This window comes from Rhizophagus irregularis, chromosome 15 (assembly GCF_026210795.1).
Source record: "Rhizophagus irregularis chromosome 15, complete sequence".
Classification (NCBI taxonomy): Eukaryota; Fungi; Glomeromycota; class Glomeromycetes; order Glomerales; family Glomeraceae; genus Rhizophagus; species Rhizophagus irregularis.
Genome location: NC_089443.1, coordinates 1013084 through 1039290, shown reverse-complemented (window position 1 = coordinate 1039290; position 26207 = coordinate 1013084). Strand labels below are relative to the sequence as shown.

Below are 26207 nucleotides of genomic sequence, written 5' to 3'. Positions count from 1 at the left end.
ATTTAATCTGGAACTTGTTATTTTATTTTTACATTTATTAACGAATAATTTAGAAGAAAAATTGTTTTTCATAAAAAAAGAAAAAATTTTAGAATGGATTTAACGTAATTATTTACTTAAAATTTTATCAAAAAAATTTATTTCAATTACTAAAAAAACATATTTAGTAAAAAGTAAATTTCGGTACCCCCACTTTTTGTTCCTGTTCCTATAATAATCACGTTAAACTTACTAAATTTTGCTGCGCCATTCGTTAAGCCAGTTTATAAAATTTCTCAAGGACGTGACCCCAGTGCTGCAACAGTTTCTAGCAGTTCCTCTGTAGTTGATGAGTAATTGGATGTCCTGATATGTTTTCTGAAAAGTTATAATTATAATTTGCATTGCGACTTCTAAGTGCCATAAATCATTTGTCTAGCAGCATACAATTCAAAAGGACAGTCAATTAATCGTGATTTTATATCTTTGGCGTGTTTCTTCAGTAAGACCCAAGGAGCTATTGTAAGTATCACCTCGATCGCAGTGTAAGGTCATATTTTTCAATTCACCATGTTGATCCTTACGAGTTCTTTACTAATGCGTAGCCCTGAGATTTTGCAAATGTTTGAACATTTTTGAAAAGTTCATCGGGACTTCTATATTCAGCAGGATGTGGTGGAAGTATCTTTCAAGAAATAATATTGAGTGGCGATGCAGTGGTGTTTAATGAAATTTATGAGACTATGTAAATTTTATAGTAATTACAGAAATTTTTTAACACATATATTGGCTAGGGTTTATGTATATTTTTTAACAATTATGGAATTAGATTTGAGCAAGTTTCGGATATTTAAGTAATTTTTTTTTTAGGTTTCAGAGATCACGGAAGTTTGAGCAGGTTTCGGAAGTTTGAGCCATTTGACCTCAAAAGGCGAAATGTTTCTCGCCTGCAACATTAGACGGAAATACATTTAATTAGAATATGATTGGATTGTGGCTCTGAAGAGTTTAAATAATTTAAAAAAAAATGTTACATGGGAATTTATCGGAGATATTACGTTATTACCGTATAGCACTGATTAAAATACCCATGTATAATAAATCAATTTACCCATTTAGAAAATTGAACTATATCCGGGGCGGCTCGGGGGTGTTTGTATCCGGGGTGCTTGTATGGAACATGAACAAATTGCCGAATTCTACCGGAATTTAAAATTTTTTAACCACATATCATACCCGGGTATATTATAATGGGGGTACGCTAAAAAGGGGATCTTTTAGTCAGTACTATACAGTAACTAACTTAATTTGATTAATAAAATTAAAATCAAAAAAAAACGTGTAGACTACATTACATCATACACATTAAAGTCATGAATAACTCAAGATCTAAAAACCAAAATTACATGATTGTTTAGATTATGCAGATTGGGGAAGTTTACGTATTTTATGGAGCATATGGTCTTTAAAAGAATTTATTCATCAAGATTTATTGCTTTTCGGTAATATATTATATTTTATCGAAAATACTTGTATAACTGAAATGCATAATTAATTAGAATATATACATAATGTTTTACCATAATATTGCTCCCGAAATTTTAAGAGGGAGCAAAATTAATAAAATTGTACTAAAGATGATAATTATGTATCATTATCATATAATGATATATGTAAATTTGTTTAGGATTTAGGCTAAGGTTTATTTAATATTGAAGTACTCGATTAATTGTTTATTTAATCAAGGAATGCGTAGACACCTTTGCAAAAACGAATCATATTATATCTCAGCAAAGGTTTTTTTTCAGCCGGAGCCTCTATAATAATTAGAATGTACCATTCTAATTATTCATTGATATTTGAAGCATATTCTGAAAGCAATTTCTCTGACTGTAACATTATCTAAACTAAGACAAAGTATATTCATATCAAGAATTAAAAATTTTATGAATTTGATATTAGATAACGTGATAACATCCAGACATTGGTTTTAATTTTTAGATCGTTAAAAGATTGGTAATGATCTTCATTTATACTATGTATTCTCATATTGTTGAGTGATGATGTACTGACAAGATTTCGGTCAATATTTATTCGATCGACCAATACATTCCACACCTATAACTAATACAATATAATAATTTATATAATACAAAAACTTACAATTTCAAATTTATTAAATTTATTAATTTATTAATAAGTACAATAAAGTAATTAAAACTATAATGGAATGTTATGTTCTTTACAAAATTCGATAGCATATTTATAATCATGATAAATAGCTAATCTCATATAACGAATAGCTTTTTCTTCATTCTTTTCAACACTAACGCCTTCATAATACATTTTTCCAGCATTATATATTGCTACCATATAACCATTTTCAGCAGCTTGTTCAAAATATTTGAGAGCTTCTGGCAGATTCTTTTCAACGCCTTTACCATTATATAAGCAAAATCCATATTTTAGTTTAGCTTCAGGGAATTCATTTGCTTTATCATCAGCAACTTCTTTAAATAATTCAGCAACAATTTTATCTTTATCCGGAGGACCTTCAACAAATCCTTTTGAAATATAATATGCTTTATAATACTTTGCCATAATTTGATTACGAATTGTCGTATTGGAGTTTGCATACGCTTCGAAACACTTATATGCAGTCTTCACATCTCCGAGGAGTATGCCTTGTTTATCCCTTTTATGTTGTTTTGCTGCTTCAGTGAGTGTCATGTAATTAAACGATTCGAAGTCTGGTAATTTTGGAACATGCTTTTGTGATACGTATTTTTTGTCTTGTAAAGGCGTGTGTGAAGGGGTTTCAAAAGATTCAAAACAATTACTAAGAATTTCTAACATTGTCGTAAGCTTTGGTCTAAATTCTGGATCGTGATTAATAGCTAGATAGATATAAAAAAAAAGAATGATTAATAATATATTATGAATTTTTATAAGAAATTTAAATTCAAATTATTTTTATACCATCAAGTGCTAAGTCCTTGAATTTATCCGGCATTTGATTATTTTCAGAAAATGGTTCTCGATATTTATTAAGCACAAGGTTATTTATTTTTATCAAATCATCTAGGTTTTCATATGGAGTTTTTTCCTCTGAAATTTCCCAAAGTAAAATTCCAAAGCTATAAACTTCACATTTATTATTGTATTTGAAGCCTGGGGTCCTCTCCAATATTTCAGGAGCACAATATCGAATCTGTTCTATATTTTGGATTTGATTCATCGTATTTGCCTTATATGAACGGCTTGATTTAAAATTTGTAAGTTTTGCTATGTGATTATGAGTAATCAATACATTCTCAGCCCTAATATCACGATGCAAAATCTAAAAAATAAAATTTCAAAAAAAAATAATTAATTGATAATGAAACGATCAATAAAAATTTATTTATATTTTACCTCTACATTTCTTAAAAAATTTAATCCACGAGCAATATCGAGAGACACGCGTAATTTCAATTTAAGATTAAATAAATCTTTACGGTTTATATAAAATTCACGTAAATTTCCATGTTCGGCCCATTCGGTTACCAAATACCATTTATTTCCATCATTAGTAAGACCGTAAAATTTTATTATATTCTGCCAATCGTGAAGTTCTCTAAGAATTGTAACTTGATTTTGTACGCCACTTTTATCTTTTTCAGATATATTTTTAAATGCATATTCTTCATTTTCATTATTAACATTAACCCACTTAGTCACTTTCAAATAAGTCCCATCCCTACGTGGTTCCTCGTCGGTTTTTATGTAATCAGAGAATACTAGTTGATGTGCTTGGAAAATCTCATCATACTTCAATTGATATGTTTCTAGGTTATTTTCATTTTCCATTTGCTTGTCTAAAAATTCTTCCATGTCGTTGTTCATTTTATTGACTTTTAGAAGCTTTTTCTTATTGTCCTCATTATCAACTCTAATTTCGGCAATTTCAAAATACTAAATAATTTAATAATGTTAGGATTGAACTTGCAAATAATATATAAAATCACTATAGGCTTACGTTATTTAATTCGTCTTGATCGGCCTTTAATGCTTCAGCTTCTTCTTCGGGATGAATTTTGTTTTTAATCGTAGTATTAAATTCTGATGAATTTACACCGATTATACAATTGTCAAAACCTTTACATAATTCTTTGAATATTTTCTCAATATTTTTCGGTTGATTATAATTTGACTTCAATAAAGTTGTCATTTGAGAAATATCTGCTACAAATTCTTCAATTTTCGTAATAACAGCAACTAAATTTTGTAGACATTGATGATTGTTTTCATTAAAATATTCTTTATCATCTCCATGAACTTTAAGATCAAGTATAGCTAAATACACAACATAAACTCGATATTTAAACACTTTACAAATTCGCTTATTATGTTCAGCTGCTTGTGTTATTTTATCAACTTTGTCGAGGAGATCTCTAATTTTAGTAATTAAATCGATCATTTCATGTTTTTTGGGTTTTTTTGCCGATTCATCATGCGTCATATAATTAAATGAAGGTGTATGTGGAGATCTTTCGATAGATTCTAAACAATTACTAAGAATTTCTAACATTGTCGTGAATTTTGGTCTAAATTCTGGGACGTGGTTAACGGCTAAAACAACAAGAAAAAAAGAATGAGCAATGTATTATATATTTTATGGGTAGTTAAAGTGTAAATTATTATTTGCATACCATCAAGTGCTAAATTTTTGAATTCGTCCGGCATTTGATTATTTTCAGAAAATGGTTCCCGATATTTATTAAGCACAAGATTAGTTATTTCTAACAAATCATCCAAATTTTCATATGGAGTTTTTTCCTCTGAAATTTCCCAAAGTAAAATTCCAAAGCTATAAACTTCACATTTATTATTGTATTTGAAGCCTGGGGTCCTCTTCAATATTTCAGGAGCACTATATCGAATCTGTCCTATATTTTGGATTTGATTCATCGTATCTGCCTTATATGAGCGACTTGATTTAAAATTCGTAAGTTTTGCTGTATTATTATGTGTGATCAATACATTCTCAGCTCTAATATCACGATGCAAAATCTAAAAAAAAAATTGAAAAAAACAATTAATTAATTAAATAATGAAACGACCAATAAATTCTTAAACTCCATATTTACCTCTACAGTTCTTAGAAAATTTAACCCACAAGCAATATCAAGAGAAAAACGTAATTTTAATTTAGGGTCAAATGAACCTTTATTGTTTATATAAAATTCGCGTAAATTTCCATGTTCAGCCCATTCAGTTACTAAATACCATTTTTTTCCATCATTAGTAAGACCGTAAAATTTTATTATATTCTGCCAATCGTGAAGTTCTCTAAGAATTGTAACTTGATTTTGTACGCTACTTTTATCTTTTTCAGATATACTTTTGAATGCATACTCTTCATCTTTATTTTTAATACTAACCCATTTAGTCACAGTCCCATCCTTACGTGGTTCCTTGTCAATTTTTATGTAATCAGAGAACATTAATTGATGTGCTTGAAAAATTTCATCAATTTTCGATTGATATTTTTTTTGGTTATATTCATTTTCCATTTGCTTGTCCAAAAGTTTTTCCATCGTACTTTTCATTATACTGATTTTATTGATTTTTAAAATCATTTCTTCTTTGTCTTTGTCATCAACTCCAAATATTTGTCCAAAATACTAAAATCACAGGATAGATTAGTTATAAAATATACGCATAATTTAAAATAATATCAAGCTTACTTTATTTAAATCTTCTTGATCAGCTTTTAAGTGTTGCTCTTCTTCTTCGGGGCGAATTTTATCTTTAATCGTAGTTGTAAAATTTGATGCATCTATTTTGACTATACAAACGTCAAAATCTTCGCATAATTCTTTAAGAGTTTTCTCGATATTTTCTGGTAGATTATATTTAAATTTCAACAAAGTTAACATTTGAGAAATATTTTTCATAAATTCTTTAATATGTGTTATAGTAGTAATTAAATCTTGTAAATATAAGTAATTATTTCCACTAAAATATTCTTGATTATTGTCTCTTTGAACTTTAAGATCAAGCACGGCTAAGTCTACAGCATAAACCCGTTGCTTTAATGCGTTACAAATTCTTTTGTTATATTCAGCTGCTTCCGCAATAATAATGACTTCGTTAAGAATATTTCTAGTTTCGTCAATTAAAGGAAGAAATTTCGCAAATGGGATAGTGAATGGAACAATTATCATCAGTTCTTAATTATTTTATAACGTTGTAATAAAAGATTAGATTTTTAAAATGAATTGTTGAAAAAAAAAATATTAAAGAAAATATATATGTATATATCATACCTTTTTTAAAATTATTTTTAGTTAATTCGAATCCAATTGAATCAAAAGAACATTCCATCTCTTCTTCATTATCAACCTTTAAGTTTCGGTAGTCTGAAGAAACGTTAAAAATATTTATTTTGTAATCATCACTATCAGAAATTACACTTGAAACCGAATTAACCTTTTTCGATTCATTTACGTTAATAATTGGATTAATCATTTCAATTTTAATAGAATTATAAGACCAATCTATTAATCTGATGCCATTTTTAGGTTCAAAATTTGTAGAATATGAATTAATAAATATAGTGTTTCCTTGAGATAATTTGAAAGGAGTTACGACGCGATTGTCTAATTGATAAGGTTGCAATGTAATGGAAAAATAATCAACCTGGCAATCTCGATTTTTTGGGCTAAATACTGATAAATTTGAAGGTTTTCCAATAATAATCCATATAATATAACACTCTTTTATATTAACATTTGTTTCCGATAATTTGTTTATTATTACAGAAAATCCGCTAAAGTCGTATGATTCAAATGTAACAAAAAACTCATCTAACCTTGAACGATTTTTTTTTGAAATAATTGATCCAAAAACTTCATAATTTTCATCTTCTAATGTAGGGTTTATATTTATTCTCTTTTCATTCTCAGCGTCAATATCAAACTCTTTTAAATCAACTAATCCCGTCATAATAACTTTGAAATTATCCTGTGTATTTAAAATATAATCTATTTTTCTCTGTTGTCCTGATTCAAGAATTTCATACAAATGGATTACCTTATCAAATTCAATGATTTCCAAATTATTATTTGTGTTTTGTATCCAGCTAGTTAAATCACTTATTTTAATAATATTCCCATTTTTTGGTAAAAGATACGAAATGTTCAATGTTTCCAAGCACGATATTAAAGATTCGAATGGTGGCGATCCTATATCAACCTTTTCAATATTTTCGAAAGTAAAAGATAAGGAGGAGCTTGGTAAAATATTTTTAAGAGATTTCCCCAAGATAATGTTTAATGGAACAAAATGCCCATACTCATCAAATACATTTTTTAGAAGTATAAGTGGTTTCATATCTTCGAGTGTATTTTCTATAGCTTGTCTAAATTCTTCTGAAGGTTTGATATTATCCTTATTCAATAAAATTTTAAATTTTTCACAATTTATTATAAAATATGTATTATCTCCGTAATTCGAATCATTAACTCGAATAGCTCTTTTGTTAATTGTAAAAGAGTACATATTACTAGGTATTAAAATTTTCTTTGAATTTGTCGTCAGGTTTATCATCATATCCTCAAAACTTTTACTATCAGATTCATCAGATTCGATAAGTTTACTAAGAGAGTACATATTATTAGTTATTAAAAATTCTTCTAAATCTGTTGTCGGCTTCATAATTTTCAAATAAGATTCATCATTTGAATGAACATCAGGAATATTGATGATATTAATTGCAATTTTATTGCTGCTTTCTAATTCAAAATATTTATTGACTATTAAACCTTGAAGCAGACGAAATTCTTTGATCCATTTCGTTAAATTTACGTATATTGAATCACGAACCCACTCTTTTAAACTATATCTCCCTTTAAAATTAGCAATTTCGGGTTGTTTTTCGTCTATTGATGATTGCGATGTAGTACTGGATCTTAATTCAGAAATAGGAATAAGATCATTATAAGAAATTATAACAGTCATATTCTTTTGATATAAGTTATCCATCCAATTAGTTAATTTGTCGAGAGTATTTAAATTTTCTTTATCTGATGTCCTTATATTTGGAAAAAAATCCGGGAAGGATATATTATCAAATGGAATTTTTTTATCATACTTAGATGAATCATACGCCCAAGTTATGAGAGATTTAAACATGTCAATTTGGTCTGAAGTGGCCGAGTTAAAATCATCAATAAATAATTTTCCACCAACTAAAACTTTACGTGCATATAGATGTCCATATGTTTCACACGATTTTCCTACATTATCATTAACATCAAAGTTTGAAAAAGATTCTAATAAATCAGCAATATAAGTAATTTCGGCAACAGGAAAATTAATACATATATCAGATGGTTGTAGAGATTCGTCGAGTTCAACTTCATTATCTTCGCAATTAAACCTCAATAAATTTTCGCGAGAATTGCTATCGTTTACAGAAGTATACACTAGAGGTTGTCCTTTATATAAACTTATATTCAATTCTCCATCTCCAGCAAGTACAGCTTGCTTACTGGGTTCTATTTTATGCCCATTCAAGAACAATCCATGATTCAACTTAAATTTTTGAATTATTTGTTGTGACATCATTGATTTTAAAGTTAAAACAACCTCTTTAATGGTTGGCCTTTTGTCTATGTCATAATCCCAACATCCTGTATAAATTAAAAAATATATATATTATTATTTTGTCGATACATCTTTTGTTCGTTTGTTAGTATTTAAGGTAATGCATTTTCATAAAATTTTTATTTACTTGAATAAAGATCAGAATATGCTTTAGGTGTCCCCTCTACTATTTCTTCTCTTAATCCTTGAGCAATTTTCTCGGCCAAAAATGAATCATATTTTGTATCGGCGAAAGGTTTTAATCCGCTAGACAATTCCCATAATAATACCCCAATACTATAAATATCACATCTTTTTAGCCTTTCTAACAGCTTATCCTCTCCTGATGAATTTATGCCTTCAAAATTTTCTTCTGTAATACCAAATAATTCTGGACCAATATAAGGGATTGTTTCAAATGAATTTAATGGAATATGACTATCATCCTTAATAAGTCTGCTTAATCCAAAATCCGCAAATTTAATTAAATTTTGATGAATAAGAATATTATTTGAATGCAAATCTTTATGTACTATACCGTTTTCATGTAACAACTTTATTGCACTTGACAATTGAAGGGCTAATTCGTATTTATTCCCCCAGTCTAACAAGTTAAAATTCTCTTTCAAATAATTACGAAGTGTACCTCCGTCTGCATATTCCTTTACCAAAAAATATTCTTTATCTAAATATTTCAAAAATTAATTTCAATAATCAGAAAATAATAATAATAAAAAAAAATTAACAGGCATATTGTATTATTGATTATAATTATAATGAAACATAATCATCGTGTAGTGTAGAAAAATATATATATTTACCTAAATCGGTTTTAGTTATTCCATAAAATTTTATCATCATATCGTCAAAGATAACTTTTTCATATAATTTTATCTTAAAAATAGATCAATTTTCTTAGTATAGAAAACTTTGATTCACATCTACCTCTTCAGACACGTACCTCGTAGATAATTTCTTTAACATTGTTTAAACTAAATGACTTTAATACTAAACATTTTCCATTTTGTTTCCAATTTGCTTTATACACTTTACCAACTAATCCACCACCTATCTCCTCTATATTATTAAATTCATCATATTTATAATATTTTAAATCGTGTTTCTTAATATATTGTTCTAGCGTATAAGTAGACATATTGAGTAGAATATGGGGGGAATTTTTTTTTTTTTTTTTGACCATTAAAAATTATTGTATCACGGGGTTCCTTAATGTATAACGTACGAACTGGCCGGAATTAACGTTAGCGCTATCACGTGCACCCTCCTAAACTCGGGCCAGTTCGTATGTTAATATCGGACGCCCATTGTCACATCCGAAGTTCTCGAGCGAATATAATTCTGGTCAAAATTTAACATAATTCTGGTCGGAGGGCGTTCTTAATTTAGAAAAAAAAAACTAGTTTATTTATGGTAAGATCATTACTTTGTGCTCTTTGTGTTCGCTTTTAATACGTAATACATGTAATACATAAAAGTTGTTTAAGGACAAAAATTTTTTTTTTTTATAAAAAAATTTGTCAGTCATGTCTATAAACCTTGGAGGTTTATTTTCTAAAAATGATAAGAATATAACATTAAAAATTATAAACTCACAAAAATCTGCATGTGAAGTTCATTTGAATCTTTATGATAATCTATTAGAAGTTCGTCAATACCTCGAAAATCATGATATTATCGACGATACATTGTCGTTTGTAAGGAATTATTCTGAAAATAATGATAGTAAGATTGAATTTTCCGAGATACCTGTAAAATTTGAAGAAAATTTTCGCTTACATCAAATTGTGCGTAAAAGTGAAGATGCTTATATTTTATATATGACATGTTCAAAAATTTGGAAGTTTATAAACGATTTACGTAAATTAGATTATGGGTGTACCATGACTTCCAACGGAATTAAGAAAGCTAGTAAAAGAGCATTTGAAGCGAAAAATTGTAAATTGGAAATTGGTAATGGAAAATGCGAAGAGGGAAAATTTAAATCTGAGTCAAGTGAGGATTTGATGATGGATAAAAATTTATTTTTTAATGCTGATATTAATGTGGAGTATTTTGTAAAGTTGGGAATAGGAATGTCAATGGGAGTATTAAAAAATAAAGAATCTCGTGTTGAAACCAACTACTCTTATCGTTTTACGAAGTATGGCAAAGCGTCATTGAAACTTGAGCATTTAGAAGCAACTCCGGAATTTATTAAAGTAGTAGAAAATGCCATAGAATCTGAAGATCCTGAAGAATTTAAGCAAATTATTGAAGATTACGGTCAATTTATCCCAACTGAGGTTATTTTAGGTGGAAGAGTTCATTATGATGATTTTGCGGAGTCGGTTAAACACACTGCAGGAAATTCTAATAAAATTATCGGAAAGATGAATATACAAATCCTGAAAGCAAAAATAGGAAAAGCTTCTACTACTTCACAAGGAAGGTCAAACAGTTGTAGCTACAAATATACCAAAGTAATTGGAGGGAAACAACCCGAGAATATTGGAAATCTAAATAGAGGGGATTGGGTTAGTTCTTTAGATAATTATGAATATTGGGATTGTATAGAATTTCGCAATCCAATTAGTATTTTTCAGCTTTTGTCTGAAAATTTACGTAAACGAATCATTAAGTCGGTTGGAATGAAAATTCATCATTTAGATACTGAAAATCATAATTGTGTTTTAGAAGGATTTAGAAAACCAATACGATTTAGTTTGAATATACCAAATAAAGTCGCAAAAATTATTAAAAACGAAGATATAGATTTTAAAATTATTGCAACCGTTACGGATACAACGAAATCAAAGAATGACTTTTTCACTTGTCAAGTTCTTTGTCCATCAAATGGAAGGCTACCGAGTCTTGTAATCCATTGTGTTCAAAAAACGTTCAAAAAGCGTTATAAGTTAGAAATCGGATGGATGGTAATCGGATATTATACAGATTTCAATTTTAATTTTAATACTCAAATAAATATTTTGGAAAATGATTTTAACACACCAGATAAAAGTAATCTAATTGAATATGACTCAAAAGTTCCAATTTGTTTGGGAATTCCCGTGTTAAGCGAATATCCTACAAATGAATCTATTATTATTGGATATTATTATTATGTTCAAGAAGAAAATAATGAGTATAATAAAATTAGAGCATGCACGTTCGCTTATTGCTTAGAAGGTAATCGCCTTGTAGAGTTGCCTAAATTTACATTTTATACACTCAAAATTACAAATTATCATATTCACAGTGCTTGCAATACAATTCCTCTTGAAGAAACCAAATATAATAATTTCAATACTAAATCTCCAAAATTTGTTAGCATATACTCTAAAGAACAAACTAATTGTGTTTTTTTAAAACAAAGAAATGGACAGATTAGAATTAAGAATATCGGTAACAGTATTGATAAAACGAAATTATCAGTTAAGTGTGCATTCTTTGATCCGTTTATCAGGTATTTGTTATATTATCTTTTTTTTAGTTTTCATTTTTTATATAATTATATTAATAATAAGTAATTTTTTTTATTTTAAAAAAAAGAAATGGAGACTTATGGTAAAGGGATCCAAAATTATCGGATATTTTATGATTAGTAATGTTGCTTTCTCTGTAAATAAAATTATTAATTAGAATGATATGAAAGTTCTAACAAGTGTAGAATTAAAAATAAGCTAAGTAGCTATAGGGATTGAATTATCGTTATTATAGTACGTTTAAGAGTATTAAAAAAAGATTTTCTTTTTTTTACGATAATTTATTGGTAAACAAGGTAACAAGGTTTTTGATTATAGTATTTATTTATTATTGTGTATTTAAGAAAATAAAATAAAAAATTTATATCCAATAAGTCTAAAAAATGGTTTGAATGCTTATAAATTATAATACTGTATAAATAATGGTCAATAAGCCTGATCGATCAGAGGTGGAGTTTTTTTACAAAGTAGCAGTGATTTTTTGTAATCAGTGATATTCTTCAGATTGGATGGTTCATATTAATTATTCATCACTTGTGGTAATATTTTGAATTCATCCTGATCAAGATTAAAGGATAATCGGATAAAAAGCGGTTAGAGTTGGATGTAAGTCTAATACGATCGCTTCATTTTTTAAACTGAGACCAGATCGGGTTTACGCATATATATTGCTTTATTGGACAGTAAAAAAGAATAATTAATCTTATGTATCTTACGGAAATTTAAATATAATTTTTCTATCAAGCACAAGTCTAGTTATTTCTACAAAATCATCCAGATTTCATATGGAGTTTTTTCTTCTGAAATTTTCCAAAGTAAAATTCCAAAGCTATAAACTTCACATTTGTTATTGTATTTGAAGCCTGGGGTCCTCTTCAATATTTCAGGAGCACTATATCGAATCTGTCCTATATTTTAGATTTGATTCACCGTGTCTGCCTTATATGAGCGACTAAATTTAAAATTCATAAGTTTTGCTATATTATCAAGTGTGATTAATACATTCTCAGCTCTGATATCACGATGCAAAATTTAGAATTAAAAGAATCAAAAAAAAATCAAACAATGAAGCGATCAAAAGAACTTAAAGACTTTATACTTTACAGTTATTGGGAAATTTAACCCACGAGCAATATCAAGAGAAATACGTAATTTTTGCTTAGGAACAAAAGAATTTTCATTATTTGTATAAAATTCACGTAAATTTCCATGTTTAGCCCATTCTACCATTTATTTTCATAATTAGTAAATTGTTACTATATTCTGCCAATCGTAAAGTTTTCTAAGAATTATTTGATTTTGTACGTTAATTTGTCTTCGCATATTCTTCTTTATTTTTTACACTAACCCATTTAATCACAATCTCATCCTTACGTGGTTTCTTGTCAGTTTTTTTGTAATCAAAAAATATTAATTGATGTGCTTGAAAAATTTCATCAATTTTCGATTGATGGTTATACTCATTTTATTCAAAAATTTTTCCATCGTACTTTTTAATTATATTAATTTTTATTGATTTTTAATTCACTTCTTCTTTGTCTTTGTCGTCAACTCCCACTATTTGTTCAAATACTAAAATTACAGGGATAATTAATTTTAAGTTATATTCATAATGTAAAATAATGTTAAGCTTACTTTATTTAAATCTTCTTTATCGGCTTTTAAGTGTTGTTGTTCTTCTTCGGGACGAATTTTATCCTTAATTCGATGTATCTATTTTGATTATACAAACTTCAAAATTTCCGCATAATTTTCTCTAAATTTTCTGGTAGTATATATCTTAATTTTAACAGATAATAGTAATTAAATCTTGCAAGTGTAGATAATTATTTCCGTTAAAAATATTCTTGATTATTTCTTTGAACTTTAAGATCAAACACGGCTGAGTCTACAGCATGAACTCGTTGCATTAATGCGTTACAAATTCTTCCATTATATTCAGCTGCTTGCGCTATCTCAATGACCTCATTAAAAATATTTCTAATTTCGTCAATTAAAGAAAGAAATTTCGTAAATGGGATAATTATCATCAGTTCTATTATGTTTAAGAAATTCATAATTAAATGTTGGAAATGAATCGTTGGAAATAAAATATTAATAATAAATTTATAGTACCTCACCTTTACAAATTTTTTTTTATTTCTCAAACTCTTCTTAGGTTCTTTTTCATTTGTATTCATTTATTATAATATATTTGATGAATCATCAATATTTAAGGTATCGTCATCATTTGGATTAAATTCTTGTTTATCTATTTTGATAATTGATTTTCCGCTTTCATTGACGATATTATGTGATTTCTTTTTCTTTTAATCTTTTCACTACTTCATCGATAGTTGGACGGTTATCTGGATCACCATCCCAACATACAAATATAAATCAATTTTGATAAATCAGATAAAATATTCATAAACAATATATCTTGTATTGGACTTACCGGTGTAAATTTTAACATAATCTTCAGATGTATCAGGCACAGGTTTTTCTCTGACCTTGCAAGATTTTTGCAACTAAAGAAATATCATATTCTCCACCTTCAGTACAAAAAGGAGGCTGTCCGCTAGATATCTTCCATAATAATACACCGGTGCTGTAAATGTCGCTTTTTTTATTTAAAGAGCTCTTCTTTTGACTATCGAATTTATTGGATAAATAACTCCAAATAATTTCGATTGTTTAGATGGAGCAGATAATGAATCTATTCTTTTTGACAAACCAAAATCAGCCAGCTTTATAGTATCTCGATGAACTAACACATTGCCAGAGTGCTAATATATCAAATAATGAATAATGTTTATTAAAATTGAGTAAATCAAGTCAAGAAAAAAAATTTACCAAATCACAATTCATTATGTAATCACGATATATCAAAGGATAATTGGTATTCCAATCTATATTTATCGTTCCAAGTAAGGTTTTCAAATAATTTTTAATAGTACCACTATCAGCATATATGATACCATAACTAGCATATAATTTTTCACAAGGCCATTTTGGTTCTATGATAATAAAAAGTATAAATTCTTTTACATTGTTGCCAGTCAAACAATATATTAATTGTTTTAACCATTATAGCCTTTCATTCCAGAAAAATTTGCTTTTACTATGCGACGTGGCGCCATTGAATTTCCACCCCGCATTCAACGTTGAACGAACTCATGCATATCCTCCTGCCCTTTATGAAATAAATCAAGCTTGAATTTGGTCATCTTTTTTACCATGTCAAATGCGAATGATGGCAATGTTATATAGTTCAAAGAGTCTAGTCCGGATACTTCCTTCATTATCGTTCGGAATCGCTGAATTGGGTCCGCTAATATTAAAACATTTGCTTCCTCCCATACTCTTTGCGCATGGTCATATTGCTTTTGACTAATGATGGTGTAAATTCTTTCGTGTTCACAATCATCAATTTCTTTTAAATCCTCTTCTTTACATTTTTCATTGCACTTTTTACTCTTTATTTCGTATTTACACATTGGTCGCAATAATTTAGTCTACCTAGCACTGTGTTAAATTCTTTTCTTGATGGGAGCTTTGCCCTAGAGAAGCGCTCTGGATCGTTTATTAATTCATAAGTGAACCCAGATATGCTTTGCGCCATAATCGGAAAACATTTAGCTAACTGCTCTGGTGTCTTTTCTTGTCTACGCAAGTTACTTGCTACTTTTTCTAGCGATGGGAACTGGAATCGACAGGAATCTATAGATTTGATCTGGTTAATTATTATCGTCTTATAGTTCTCCATGTTGCCCGCAATTATTTTGATTTTATCTTCACTAACTAGGCCTAATTCAAGTATTTCATGATGAAAGCCATAATGCTTTCCACCATGATATATCAATGGGATCTTAATTTCGTCTGGTTTTATCCGGAGCTGGAGATTACAACCACGATGCGGTCGATGCGCCGCGCCACGATATTTCCCGGTGAAATGGTCATGATCTCTAACCTTGTTTTTATTTGTTTCGGCTTGAAGTTTTCTTTTACGTATACAGCATTCGGACGCTGTTTTGAATGGTTTTTCCTCTTCTATACTTAAGCCTTCTTTCTGTACGATACATAGCCTCCGCTTCTGTGGCATCACATGGCATTTGATTTTAACACAGCCATAATGTTGCTGAACCTAGGAATTTTCTGACGGTATCGAAATATTTTACCTTATTAAATCGGGTTTCGTGTAGAAACCCTTCACATATATAGCATTTTCTGGCAGAGTTATGTGACCGCCAATCACATTATTTTTACCGGATTGCGCAACTTTGGCTTGATGATTTCCTCCAAATCTCGTTGCATACTTTCCCTTGACTCTGCAATTGAGCTTAGAGTTCGCCTAAAAATTACTTTTGCAAGCTCTCCGTCCGTTTGGGTCAAAGCATAACCGTAACTAAAAACCTGGACACGCGTGTCCGGGCGAAGTAATGTGGCGCAGCCTTTTTTTCTTCGTATAGCTCAAAAAAATATTCTACCATTAACGGGTTCAGAAAAAAAGGTTTGAAATATTACATTTAGCAGTGATCACTAACGCATGCAGAACACACTTTAAAATAAAACCCGGTGTGGAAAATGCTTTATTAATGTATGTTTTGCAATACACATGTAAGAAATACTATTTTTTTCTGGTGGTAGAATCTGGACACGCTGTCCGGGCTCGTCAAAATTGTGCAGAAGGATATATTAATCATATGACGCAGTAATAACACTAATCCCTCATCTTCTTCATGTTCTTCATCATTGTCTTCCACATCATCATCTTCATCATTTTCTGTTAATTGATTAAGGAGAACATTAAAGCCAATACGAACATCATATCCAATATCTAGATATTGATTCCAACTTATTTTGTACCAACGAACTGCATTGTAATTAACACGGGAAGGCCAGTAACCAATATACGGACCTCGATGTGGGCGAACATTTAATGGAGCTCCTACTGGTACGGAAGTTGCTTTAGGGTTTGTATTATCCGGATGAGGTGTTGTGCCAGGGGCAAGAGCTACTATAAGAAATTCGGTTCTTGCACAATGGGGTTTAGCGAGTCGAATATTTTTTTTTTTTTGATAAACGCATTTCTTTATTCAGTAAAGTGCAAAAACAAACAAACAAATTACATATTAAACAGCAGAAATGGTGATACTAAATACCACCCAATCTCTCCATACCGACCGAGCGTTCTTCGGCCTACCGCTTGGTCCACACACGAACACCTTTAACTACTAGCTACACAACTACAGAATAACACCCATACCATTGAACAAATATTCCTGTGTTTGCCTACACCTACTTCTACTACTTCTTTCTACCTCTACCTCTAGTTCCTCTACCCCTTACACAACCAGCTTTACCTTTACCTCTTCTATTACATGTCGTCCACTCTCCTTCGTCACTCTCTTCATCTTCTACTTTACTCCTATCACCTTGCTTACCGATAGTTCGCTTTTTACCCTCTTTTATACATTCTTCATCAGATTCTTCGATTGCGAATGGGTTAGGCGATAACCTTGTCGAGCAAGAAGCGTTCACGGTATTGTATTCGTATATCTCTACTAGAGTTACTTGTTTATACTTTTCGTCTCCCTTTTTGTTGTTTCTGTTGTTTTCCTTACTTCAGCCGTTTCCGACGCGCGTTCCTTAGCGAGTTGAATATTTGACATTGCATGTTCGCGATCCTTTTGTCGGTTGTACACTATCTAATGGGTTAAGATATATATCAATTACATCAAATTTATATTAACCTCAATCCAGATTGAAGGCGGTGGGTATGAGTAAAGAATAGGATAAGTTCGTTTGTTGGTTGGTTTTTTTCGCCATGCGCCTACATCAGTGAGATATTCACCACTGTTTACAACACGTCGCTTCATTTCGAACCCACCAGTTATCTGGGAGTTGATCTTTGAGATCATTCTTTAATTCTTCATGCACATCAACTTTCTTTCCACCATCGAGCTAAGAGATATAAATATAAATAACATAAATGAGACAGAATTACAGACCAGACGACAGTTACCTTAATAAACAATTTTTCCCCAATTCTTTCGACATGAAACTAATGCACTTCCAATATTCTCAAATAATGTTTGGAATTAATAGGAGGTAATGCGATCTCAATTACATCCACATCTTGACCATTTGCTTCCTCTTTTGCTTCTTCTATAATTATCTAAGAATCGATCATTAATAATTTCTATTAATTACATTTCACCATTACTGCTACATTTAAGGTTCAGAACTTCTAGTTTATGTAAAAAAAAAAATATGAAGACACACCTTTCCGCTATTCGGCAGGTTAATGTAGACCGGAGTGACAGTAGAAGCTTCCATTCTAGTCGAAGTGGTTTTTAAAAGTTGTTAAAGACAACATTTTTAATAATCACGGTGGAAAATTCTGGTAAGGATAATATTTCTAATGAAGTTGATTTTACTACTTACAAATGAAGTGGATTAATAGAAAGGCCAGAAATTACGTCACAGGATTTTTAACACTTATGTCATCATCCATTTTAGGAAATTAATTCAAAATTATAAACATAATTCTGTCCGGAATTATACTCCTTACCAATGTCCAAAAAAAGAAATGGATTATCTAGATATTATTTGAACCACATCACGTGATTTATTTGAACTTTACTGGGGTTTTAGACCTAATTTGGAAAAGATTGATTTCTATATACAGGGATACGTCAATTATTTGATTTAATTTTATAAGTAAAATAATCGTTTATTTGTCCGGAGCGAAGCGAGGGACTATAAGATTTAATAGAATATGGAAACTTTTAAGAGGTGTATACAATAGAAAATTGATGCGATATCGAAGGAAAAAGAATATAAGATTTTGATTAGGACTTGTGGAGATTTTGTTATAATAAATATAGAGTGAGAATTTTTTGTTAAAAGATGTGACGAAGTGGCTGAAATAGAAAAAGATAAGGGGTATAGATAGTAAGGATAAAAGAAAAAGAAAAAAAAAGAAAAGAGGATGATGATGATAGTGAAGATAATAAAAAATTAAGAAAAATTGGAAAAACAAATAAAAATAGTTTAAATGAAAAAAATATATAAAAATGATTTTAAAAATTAGTAACAAAAGCTAGTTTATTAGGTGACGTAACTAATGGTAGATCGATCAAAAATAATTGGGGAACGAAAGTTAAATTATACATTTAGATTAGTTTTTATTATGATTGAATATATAGTTACAATTTTAGTATAGTATTTAGATAGAATGGTTAGTTATAGAGGGTAATATAATATAGTTATATTATTTTCTAAGTGTTTGTGTAATTATGTATTTATATATATATAATCATAATTAATAAACGCGTTACTAATTTTTTTTTTTTTAAAAAAAAAAAAGGACTACGAAAAAAACGATCACGTGTCGTCCACGTGATCGTCACCCAATGAAATCGCAAATTTTAGTTTTTCGCTCCGGACTTACAACGGTTCCCGTTTCCTAGTTTATTGTACTTAGCTGCTATTTGATTTATTAAAAATACATCATAGTAGCAATTCTTTGCTAAAAACTTCTGATAAGCTGAGCTATTTTTTCCTAAGAGAGGAAGTTGCAATGAAATTTTATTCCAAAATTCATTCAATTTAGTAAATTCGATGAGATTTAAATTGATATTAACATATATTGACCGTTCTTGAATAAGAGATACGTTATCGGGGTAATTGCAATTATTTATCATGTGTCATAAAGAATTCAATTTTTTTAATTTCAGTAATCCATTTATCAAATAATAATCAATTACATATTAAACAACTTCATTACTATCAATCTCTGGTTTAATAAAACCACATACTGTAAATTAATAAACGTTGATTTTCCACTTACAATTTACTTATATTTAAATTGCAACCTCCGGTGAATTTTCATCATTATCTTCTGCTGTAGAATGTAGATATTAATTTTTACTTTGCGATTTTTTTTCTTACACGCTATAAAATTACTGTACATTATTATTATTATTCCAAGTTATCAATTCCTTTTATACCTTTTCATAGTTTTTCCTTTTATATATATCATAATTACAACTTTAATTTTCTTATACACAAAAGTTCTTCCCCTTTAATTTTGGTATCATTTTTTATGTACAAATACTTCCACTTTATAATAATCTTGTTATTTGTCTATCTCTATTATTTGTTTTAAAAATAAATATTCTTATTATTTAACACTTCTCTCATTTTACTATATACTGCGGGCCATCAATAAACAATTTGTCACCAATTAAAAATTTTGGAAAAAGATGACTTAATACTGTATATTAAACTTACTCGAAGAATTAGATGAAATAGTTAGATCATGAACTACTTTTGTCACTTCTGTTATCAATATCGTGTGGAGATTGTAGATCAAAGAAATCTTCAATATTACAATTTGACTTATAATTTCATATACTTCTTTAATATCGTGTCTTGATTTTGTTTCTTCATTCCAACATATTTGATAAAGATTTTGATATTTTTGGAAGTGTACTTTTAATTGGATCTTCTGTATCATCATTTTAAATGTAATAGTCATATTTATAAATATTAGTCTTGGTGCGAGGCAATGGATCACTGCTGGTATTTAACTAACGTGAATGTCATTTTTACAAAAGAATTTGCTTTTATATATTAAGCGAATTATTGTAAAATATTTATGTGATAAATCAATGTTTTAGTATATCTCGACTATAAAATAATTAGATAAATAATATCAGTAAGCCTTGCTATTTTTTTATTTTACCAAAGTTCATCAAATATCCCAAATAATAGTAAAATGGAAATGGGAGGTTGTAACAAATATTTTATAGGTGAATTTTTACTTTTGATTGGGTGAACTTATTAATATATTATTGATATATACAGTAATTACTTTATATATTTTAAGCATCCTTAAAACCACGCGCAGGTGATAGTTATATAAGGAGTTAAGAAGGCCAAATAAAGTTTTCCCACCTCCTCAGATTTTGAATAATAAAAATTTTCTAATTATAAATTAGAAATTATAAATTTTGTTATTATTTAAAATTCTTTATAATATGTTATAAATAAAATAAGATTACTATCATAGAGGATTTCATTAGTAATAATCATTTAGCCTTAATTTGAACTTGAGGTGTGATATTAGTGATTTGAAGCTGTGTTATAAACATTACACTATTGCAAATTAAATACTTCATGTCAAAACGCAATAGATTTAACGCTGTATTATGCAAACTTTTAATTACTAAAAGACCTTGCATAATGTGGATGGCTAAAATAGCTTTACACAAGAAATTTACACCAAAAATATCTTTGATAATCCAAAATTGGCTAGTTTTATAGTATTTTGATTTATTAATACATTATTAGAGTGTTACAATAGGAAGAAATTATAGAGTTACTTATTTTCGAGCACTAACAATCTGCGTCAAATATCATCTGAGCATCATCTGATTTGTTGTACATTTACGGCGATACGGCCGATACGTGAACCTGTTTTATTTTCAAGAACCAACAATACCACAAAGGTGTAGAAAATTGTTTCAGTGTTGTAGAATTAACGATTATATGTGCGCTTATGGCTATAGTAGTGTCTTAGTTTGTACAGAGAATTTGTCGGTTTACCAATTATGGATTAAAATTTTTTATGATAACAAAGGAAAGAAGGAATTCAAGGAAAATACGGAATATTCATAATAGCTTTTTATGGAAGAATGTATACTTATTTACAAGAATCAAATATCGTAGTTACAATAGCTAGTAAATGAAAGATAATGATGTGGAAACATGTTTAAATTATGAAAATTCTTGGGAAGTAGATTAATGGTAACTTGTCCACATGAATTTTATAAAACATTTAATCAATGTTATTATAAAGCGACATGGTCGGTCTTGATATTATAGACTCAAACTTCAAGATGTAGATATTGATTGGAACGCTTCGTACGATATAATAATTGTGAATGAATACAATCGAAAGATTTTCGGTCAAGAACAATGATATGGTAGCCTATAATATTAAAAATTTTTTGGAAATTTTACCTTCTATGGATATTTTAAATAAACGTAGTCCTGAAATTTATAAGTCTGGTAGATGTGTCCGTTGTGGTCATGCTATAGAGACCTGGACACATATGGATGAATCAAGTTACAATTGACCAAGTTATCAATTAAGCGTTATAAATAGTAAAAAATGAGGTAAATTCTAACAATATTAGAATTGAATTCAATTGGGCTGCTCGTTTATTTTTTCTTTATTTTTAATGGCAGAATTTTTCACGAAGCTATTAAAAAGGAATTGTTAATAACAATTTGTATTTGGGAAATTCAAATAAAAGATTTAAAAGCGTGATCAAATCTTTTATTTCAATTATTAAGAATTTAGGTAATTTAAGTAGAAAACATATTGGTTAATGCAATGTGATGAAGAAGTTAACATGGAAAAGTGGTCAAGGCATTACGCATCAAATGAAAAGGTTAAGAGCTCGTAATGAATGTATGAACAAATTTCAGTCTTCGGAAAGTTTGTCAGTATTTACGTCTATATGGTAAAGACGTGATGTATTTTCACATCTTTTGCTATATTAATAAAGATGGGTTAAATCACAAAGGCGTTGTTAGACGAACTTCATATTCTATTGAAGTTGTCAATTACGCAAAACAAGCGCGTCTTTCATTGAGAACGTTATTTCAACTTCGGGTACCGTACAAATATGTTGTAATAACATGCATTATTTTTTTATTAGAAATAGTACCTCCATAAAAATTAATAATGTTATTGTAGAAATTATAATTATAAGTTCTTTAATGGCACTTTTGTCGTACCAATTTCTCGAATATTTTTATAAAATGTTTATTCTCGTAAAATGTTTAATATTCTTTTTAGAAACAGCTTCTTCGATCCACTTAAACCATTCAATTATTTCATTTATAATATTATTTCGGAAAAGTTATATTTATTGGAATACGAAAAAAAAAGAATTAAAAAAATAAAAAATAAAAAAATATTAAACTGCCGCTTCTAACCATCAACCGCAACGGGGTGTAGTTACACAATAATATCGTGTCTTTAATCTTGTAATAAATAATGATGACGTAGTGGAAACTTAACTAACTAAATTGTAGTTTAGCTAATGGAAAATTGTTGTTTTGGCAAACCAAGTAACTTGACTACAAAAGAATTCCTGGTGTTTTCATCATATGATTCCACAAATGGATTTAAAAAGACAAATAATAATTCTTTACTATTAAAGCACTTTTCTAATAAATAAATAAATGAGATAAATAATAATTTCACTAATATCAGACAGAAATAAGCGCAAAATCTTATAGAATTACATCTAAAAAAGTACATTTATTAAATACATATAATGATAAATTGAAGAGTACTACATCAAGGAATAAAGTTGTATTTCTAATTTAGATTTAGTGATTTCTGACTGTTATCTAAAATTTCTTGAATTTTTCTTCAGTTAATTCATAAACATCAATTAATTTCCGTCTAATTTTCTCAAGTTCTTCAGTAGCAGAATTGTCATTGGTTAGAATAGAATTTCTTTGTTTTTCTAAATATTATCCATCAATTTTCTATTAAGATCATGTATCAAACTTATTTCCTTTTTACATTTTTCAATTGATTCATTTATAAGCTCCTCTTTAAGTTCACTTAAGTTGTTTTCCTGAATTTTATCACCAATTAAAATCCTTATTGGAAATAGATGACCAAGCGTTTCATATAATTTTCCTTCATCATTATTCATAAAGTTTGAAAAAGATTCTGGTAAATCAGCAGTAAAAGTAATTTCAGCGACTGGAAAATTAATGCATATATCTGATGGTCGAAGAGATTCGTCAAGTCTAACGTCGTTATCATCAGAATCTAAACTCGATAAATTTGCACGAGAGCTATGATCGCTTTGATCAGGTTGACCCTCACTAATATGTATATACTATAAATATTAAAACAATAATTAATTTTTATACCCATATAATGTATAATAAACCCCAATTTGTTAATCTTACCTTAGTTAAATCATCTTGATCGGCTTTTAATTGTTCAAGTTCATCAGCAATTTTAACGTCAATAGAAAAAGACAATAATTTAATACAACTATCAAATTCTTCACATAATTCCTTAAAAGTATCCTCAATATTTTTCTCTTTAATATATTTTATCAAAGATTCCATTTGAGAAATTTCTGATATAAATTTTTTAATTCGTGTTATAGTATCAAATAAATTTCGTAAGTATGAATAATTGTTACTATTAAATAATTCTTTTCTATCTTCTATATTTCTTTTAAGATCTCGTACGGCTAGTTCTGCAGCATTAACTCGCTTTTTTAATATTTTACAAGTTCGTTTATAATGTTCAGCAGCTTCTACTACTTTGTCGACTTCTTCAAAAATATTTGAAATATTTTCAATTACTTCAAGTGGAACTATTGAAATATTGATTGTTCAATTAAATTATTGTTAATAAAAATCATTATTATTAAATATATTAAGCTTACTTCTTGAATTTAGATCAGAATGAATATATAAATCGTCATCATCGTCAACTTTTGACTTACTTTTGTCATCAATATTGTTTATATTAGGTTGTGGAGATTGTAGATCAAAGGAATCTTCAGTACATAATTTACTTAGAATTTCACGTACTTTTTCAATATCGGGCCTTGATTCTGGGTTTTCATCCCAGCATTCTTGATAAAGTTGTTGGTACTTTAGAGGTGTACCTTCAATTGGATCTTCTCTATCACCCTTAGTAATGTAATGGGTAATTAAATTTCGTGAACTTTCAGAAAAAGGAGGACGTCCGCTTGAAATTTCCCATAATAAAACACCTAAACTATAGATATCAGACTTTTTATTTTTTTTATACTTCCTATCCTTAAAACATTGTGGATCAATATATTCATCCATCCCACAATGATTACCCATTGACTGAGTTGTTGTTTCTGCCAACTTTTTAGATAATCCAAGGTCTGCAATTAATAATTTTCTATCATTCACTAATATATTTTTTGAGTGCTACAAAATGATTGACAATATTTATTAAAATTATCATCAAAAACAAATCAAAAATACTTCTTTACCAAGTCTCTATGGATTATTCCTTTAGCATGTAAAAATTTCAATCCACTAGTAATATCCAATGCCATTTGAATTTTATCTGTCCATTTCAAAGAAGTAAAATTTTTTTTCAAATATGTTCTTAAATTTTCTTCATTAGCATATTCCAATACCAAAATATAATTCTTAGGATCTATTAATTTTAAATATGAATAATTTAGATTGACTGTACAAGTAAAATTTTTAAAAAATCTTAACATCATATACCTTTTGTTATTCCAAGACAACGATTGATTCTTGGATGATAATCAACCTCGCGAAGGAGTTCTAACTAAAAAAAAAAAAATGGTAAACCGAAATTAATTTATTTGTATGTATTTACCAAGCTAATATGATTTGTACCTCCTTGATTATATCATCATTAACCTCATCAGATTCATATTGACTTTTACTAATTATGATTTTTAGTGCGACCAATAATCCTGTATTAGCCAAATTTGCTCGAAACACTTCACCGAAACTTCCTTTACCAATGCCGACGATTTCGTCAAATTCATTATATTCAAAATGACGAATGTACCCATTCTTTATCTTTTCCTCAAACCATCCTTTTACAGAAGTCATTTTGACATTTCAGTGGTAATAGAGAAATTATATTTATTAAAAAAAAAAGAAAAAAGAAAAAAAAAGAAAAAAATTTTTTTTTAGCGCCATATTATGCATAATTGGAATTGTTGTAACTATGCATATTGCCAATCCACTTCAATTCTGCATTTGATCAACAGTGTACTCCCTACATAAGTTTAAATTCTTTAACTTTGAACCCAGTTTTTCTTATAAATATTTACCTCGCTTATATAATAAATCAATTGTAAGGCTAAAAGGAATTAAAATTTCTGGATATAACTTTTAATCTGTACGTGAGGTGTATTAAAATTTTTTTTATAAAAATTTTAAATAAGGTCACGTGATACTCCAAATGTACGTGTAAACTAGTAAGAAATTTTCTGATTTTTTAATAACGCTATTTTCAGCCAGGATTTTTTTTTAAAATCTATCAATTTCTTA

At 28.7% G+C, this 26207-nt stretch overlaps 6 protein-coding genes across 6 annotated transcripts; 1 reads left to right on the top strand and 5 right to left on the bottom strand.

Moving 5' to 3' along the window:
- Window positions 1-2134: 2134 nt before the first annotated feature.
- On the bottom strand, window positions 2135-9766 carry OCT59_006986 (uncharacterized protein; the record flags this gene model as incomplete). Its single annotated transcript, XM_066140680.1, has 11 exons — window positions 2135-2876; window positions 2959-3319; window positions 3394-3933; window positions 3998-4590; window positions 4671-5031; window positions 5109-5645; window positions 5709-6193; window positions 6291-8657; window positions 8759-9295; window positions 9432-9504; window positions 9572-9766. 11 exons carry the CDS (start codon window positions 9764-9766, stop codon window positions 2200-2202), a joined length of 6726 nt encoding a protein of 2241 aa, XP_065998436.1. The 3' UTR covers window positions 2135-2199.
- Window positions 9767-10154: 388 nt separating this feature from the next.
- OCT59_006985 (uncharacterized protein) lies at window positions 10155-12435 on the top strand (the record flags this gene model as incomplete). Its single annotated transcript, XM_066140628.1, has 2 exons — window positions 10155-12073; window positions 12160-12435. 2 exons carry the CDS (start codon window positions 10155-10157, stop codon window positions 12176-12178), a joined length of 1938 nt encoding a protein of 645 aa, XP_065998435.1. The 3' UTR covers window positions 12179-12435.
- A 572-nt stretch (window positions 12436-13007) lies between these two features.
- On the bottom strand, window positions 13008-13322 carry OCT59_006984 (uncharacterized protein; the record flags this gene model as incomplete). The annotated part of the gene is made up of 2 exons (XM_066140568.1): window positions 13008-13104; window positions 13192-13322. 2 exons carry the CDS (start codon window positions 13320-13322, stop codon window positions 13008-13010), a joined length of 228 nt encoding a protein of 75 aa, XP_065998434.1.
- Window positions 13323-13927: 605 nt separating this feature from the next.
- On the bottom strand, window positions 13928-14149 carry OCT59_006983 (uncharacterized protein; the record flags this gene model as incomplete). Its single annotated transcript, XM_066140499.1, has 1 exon — window positions 13928-14149. One exon carries the CDS (start codon window positions 14147-14149, stop codon window positions 13928-13930), a length of 222 nt encoding a protein of 73 aa, XP_065998433.1.
- Window positions 14150-14704: 555 nt separating this feature from the next.
- OCT59_006982 (uncharacterized protein) lies at window positions 14705-18591 on the bottom strand (the record flags this gene model as incomplete). Its single annotated transcript, XM_066140419.1, has 12 exons — window positions 14705-14860; window positions 14928-15091; window positions 15238-15522; window positions 15594-16218; window positions 16341-16479; window positions 16794-17091; window positions 17402-17592; window positions 17649-17782; window positions 17961-18038; window positions 18148-18252; window positions 18360-18414; window positions 18557-18591. The coding sequence occupies 12 exons, from the start codon at window positions 18589-18591 to the stop codon at window positions 14705-14707; spliced, it is 2265 nt and encodes a 754-aa protein (XP_065998432.1).
- A 5038-nt stretch (window positions 18592-23629) lies between these two features.
- OCT59_006981 (uncharacterized protein) lies at window positions 23630-25763 on the bottom strand (the record flags this gene model as incomplete). The annotated part of the gene is made up of 6 exons (XM_025324161.1): window positions 23630-24013; window positions 24087-24505; window positions 24578-25097; window positions 25163-25332; window positions 25407-25470; window positions 25542-25763. The coding sequence occupies 6 exons, from the start codon at window positions 25761-25763 to the stop codon at window positions 23630-23632; spliced, it is 1779 nt and encodes a 592-aa protein (XP_025187687.1).
- Window positions 25764-26207: the final 444 nt, after the last annotated feature.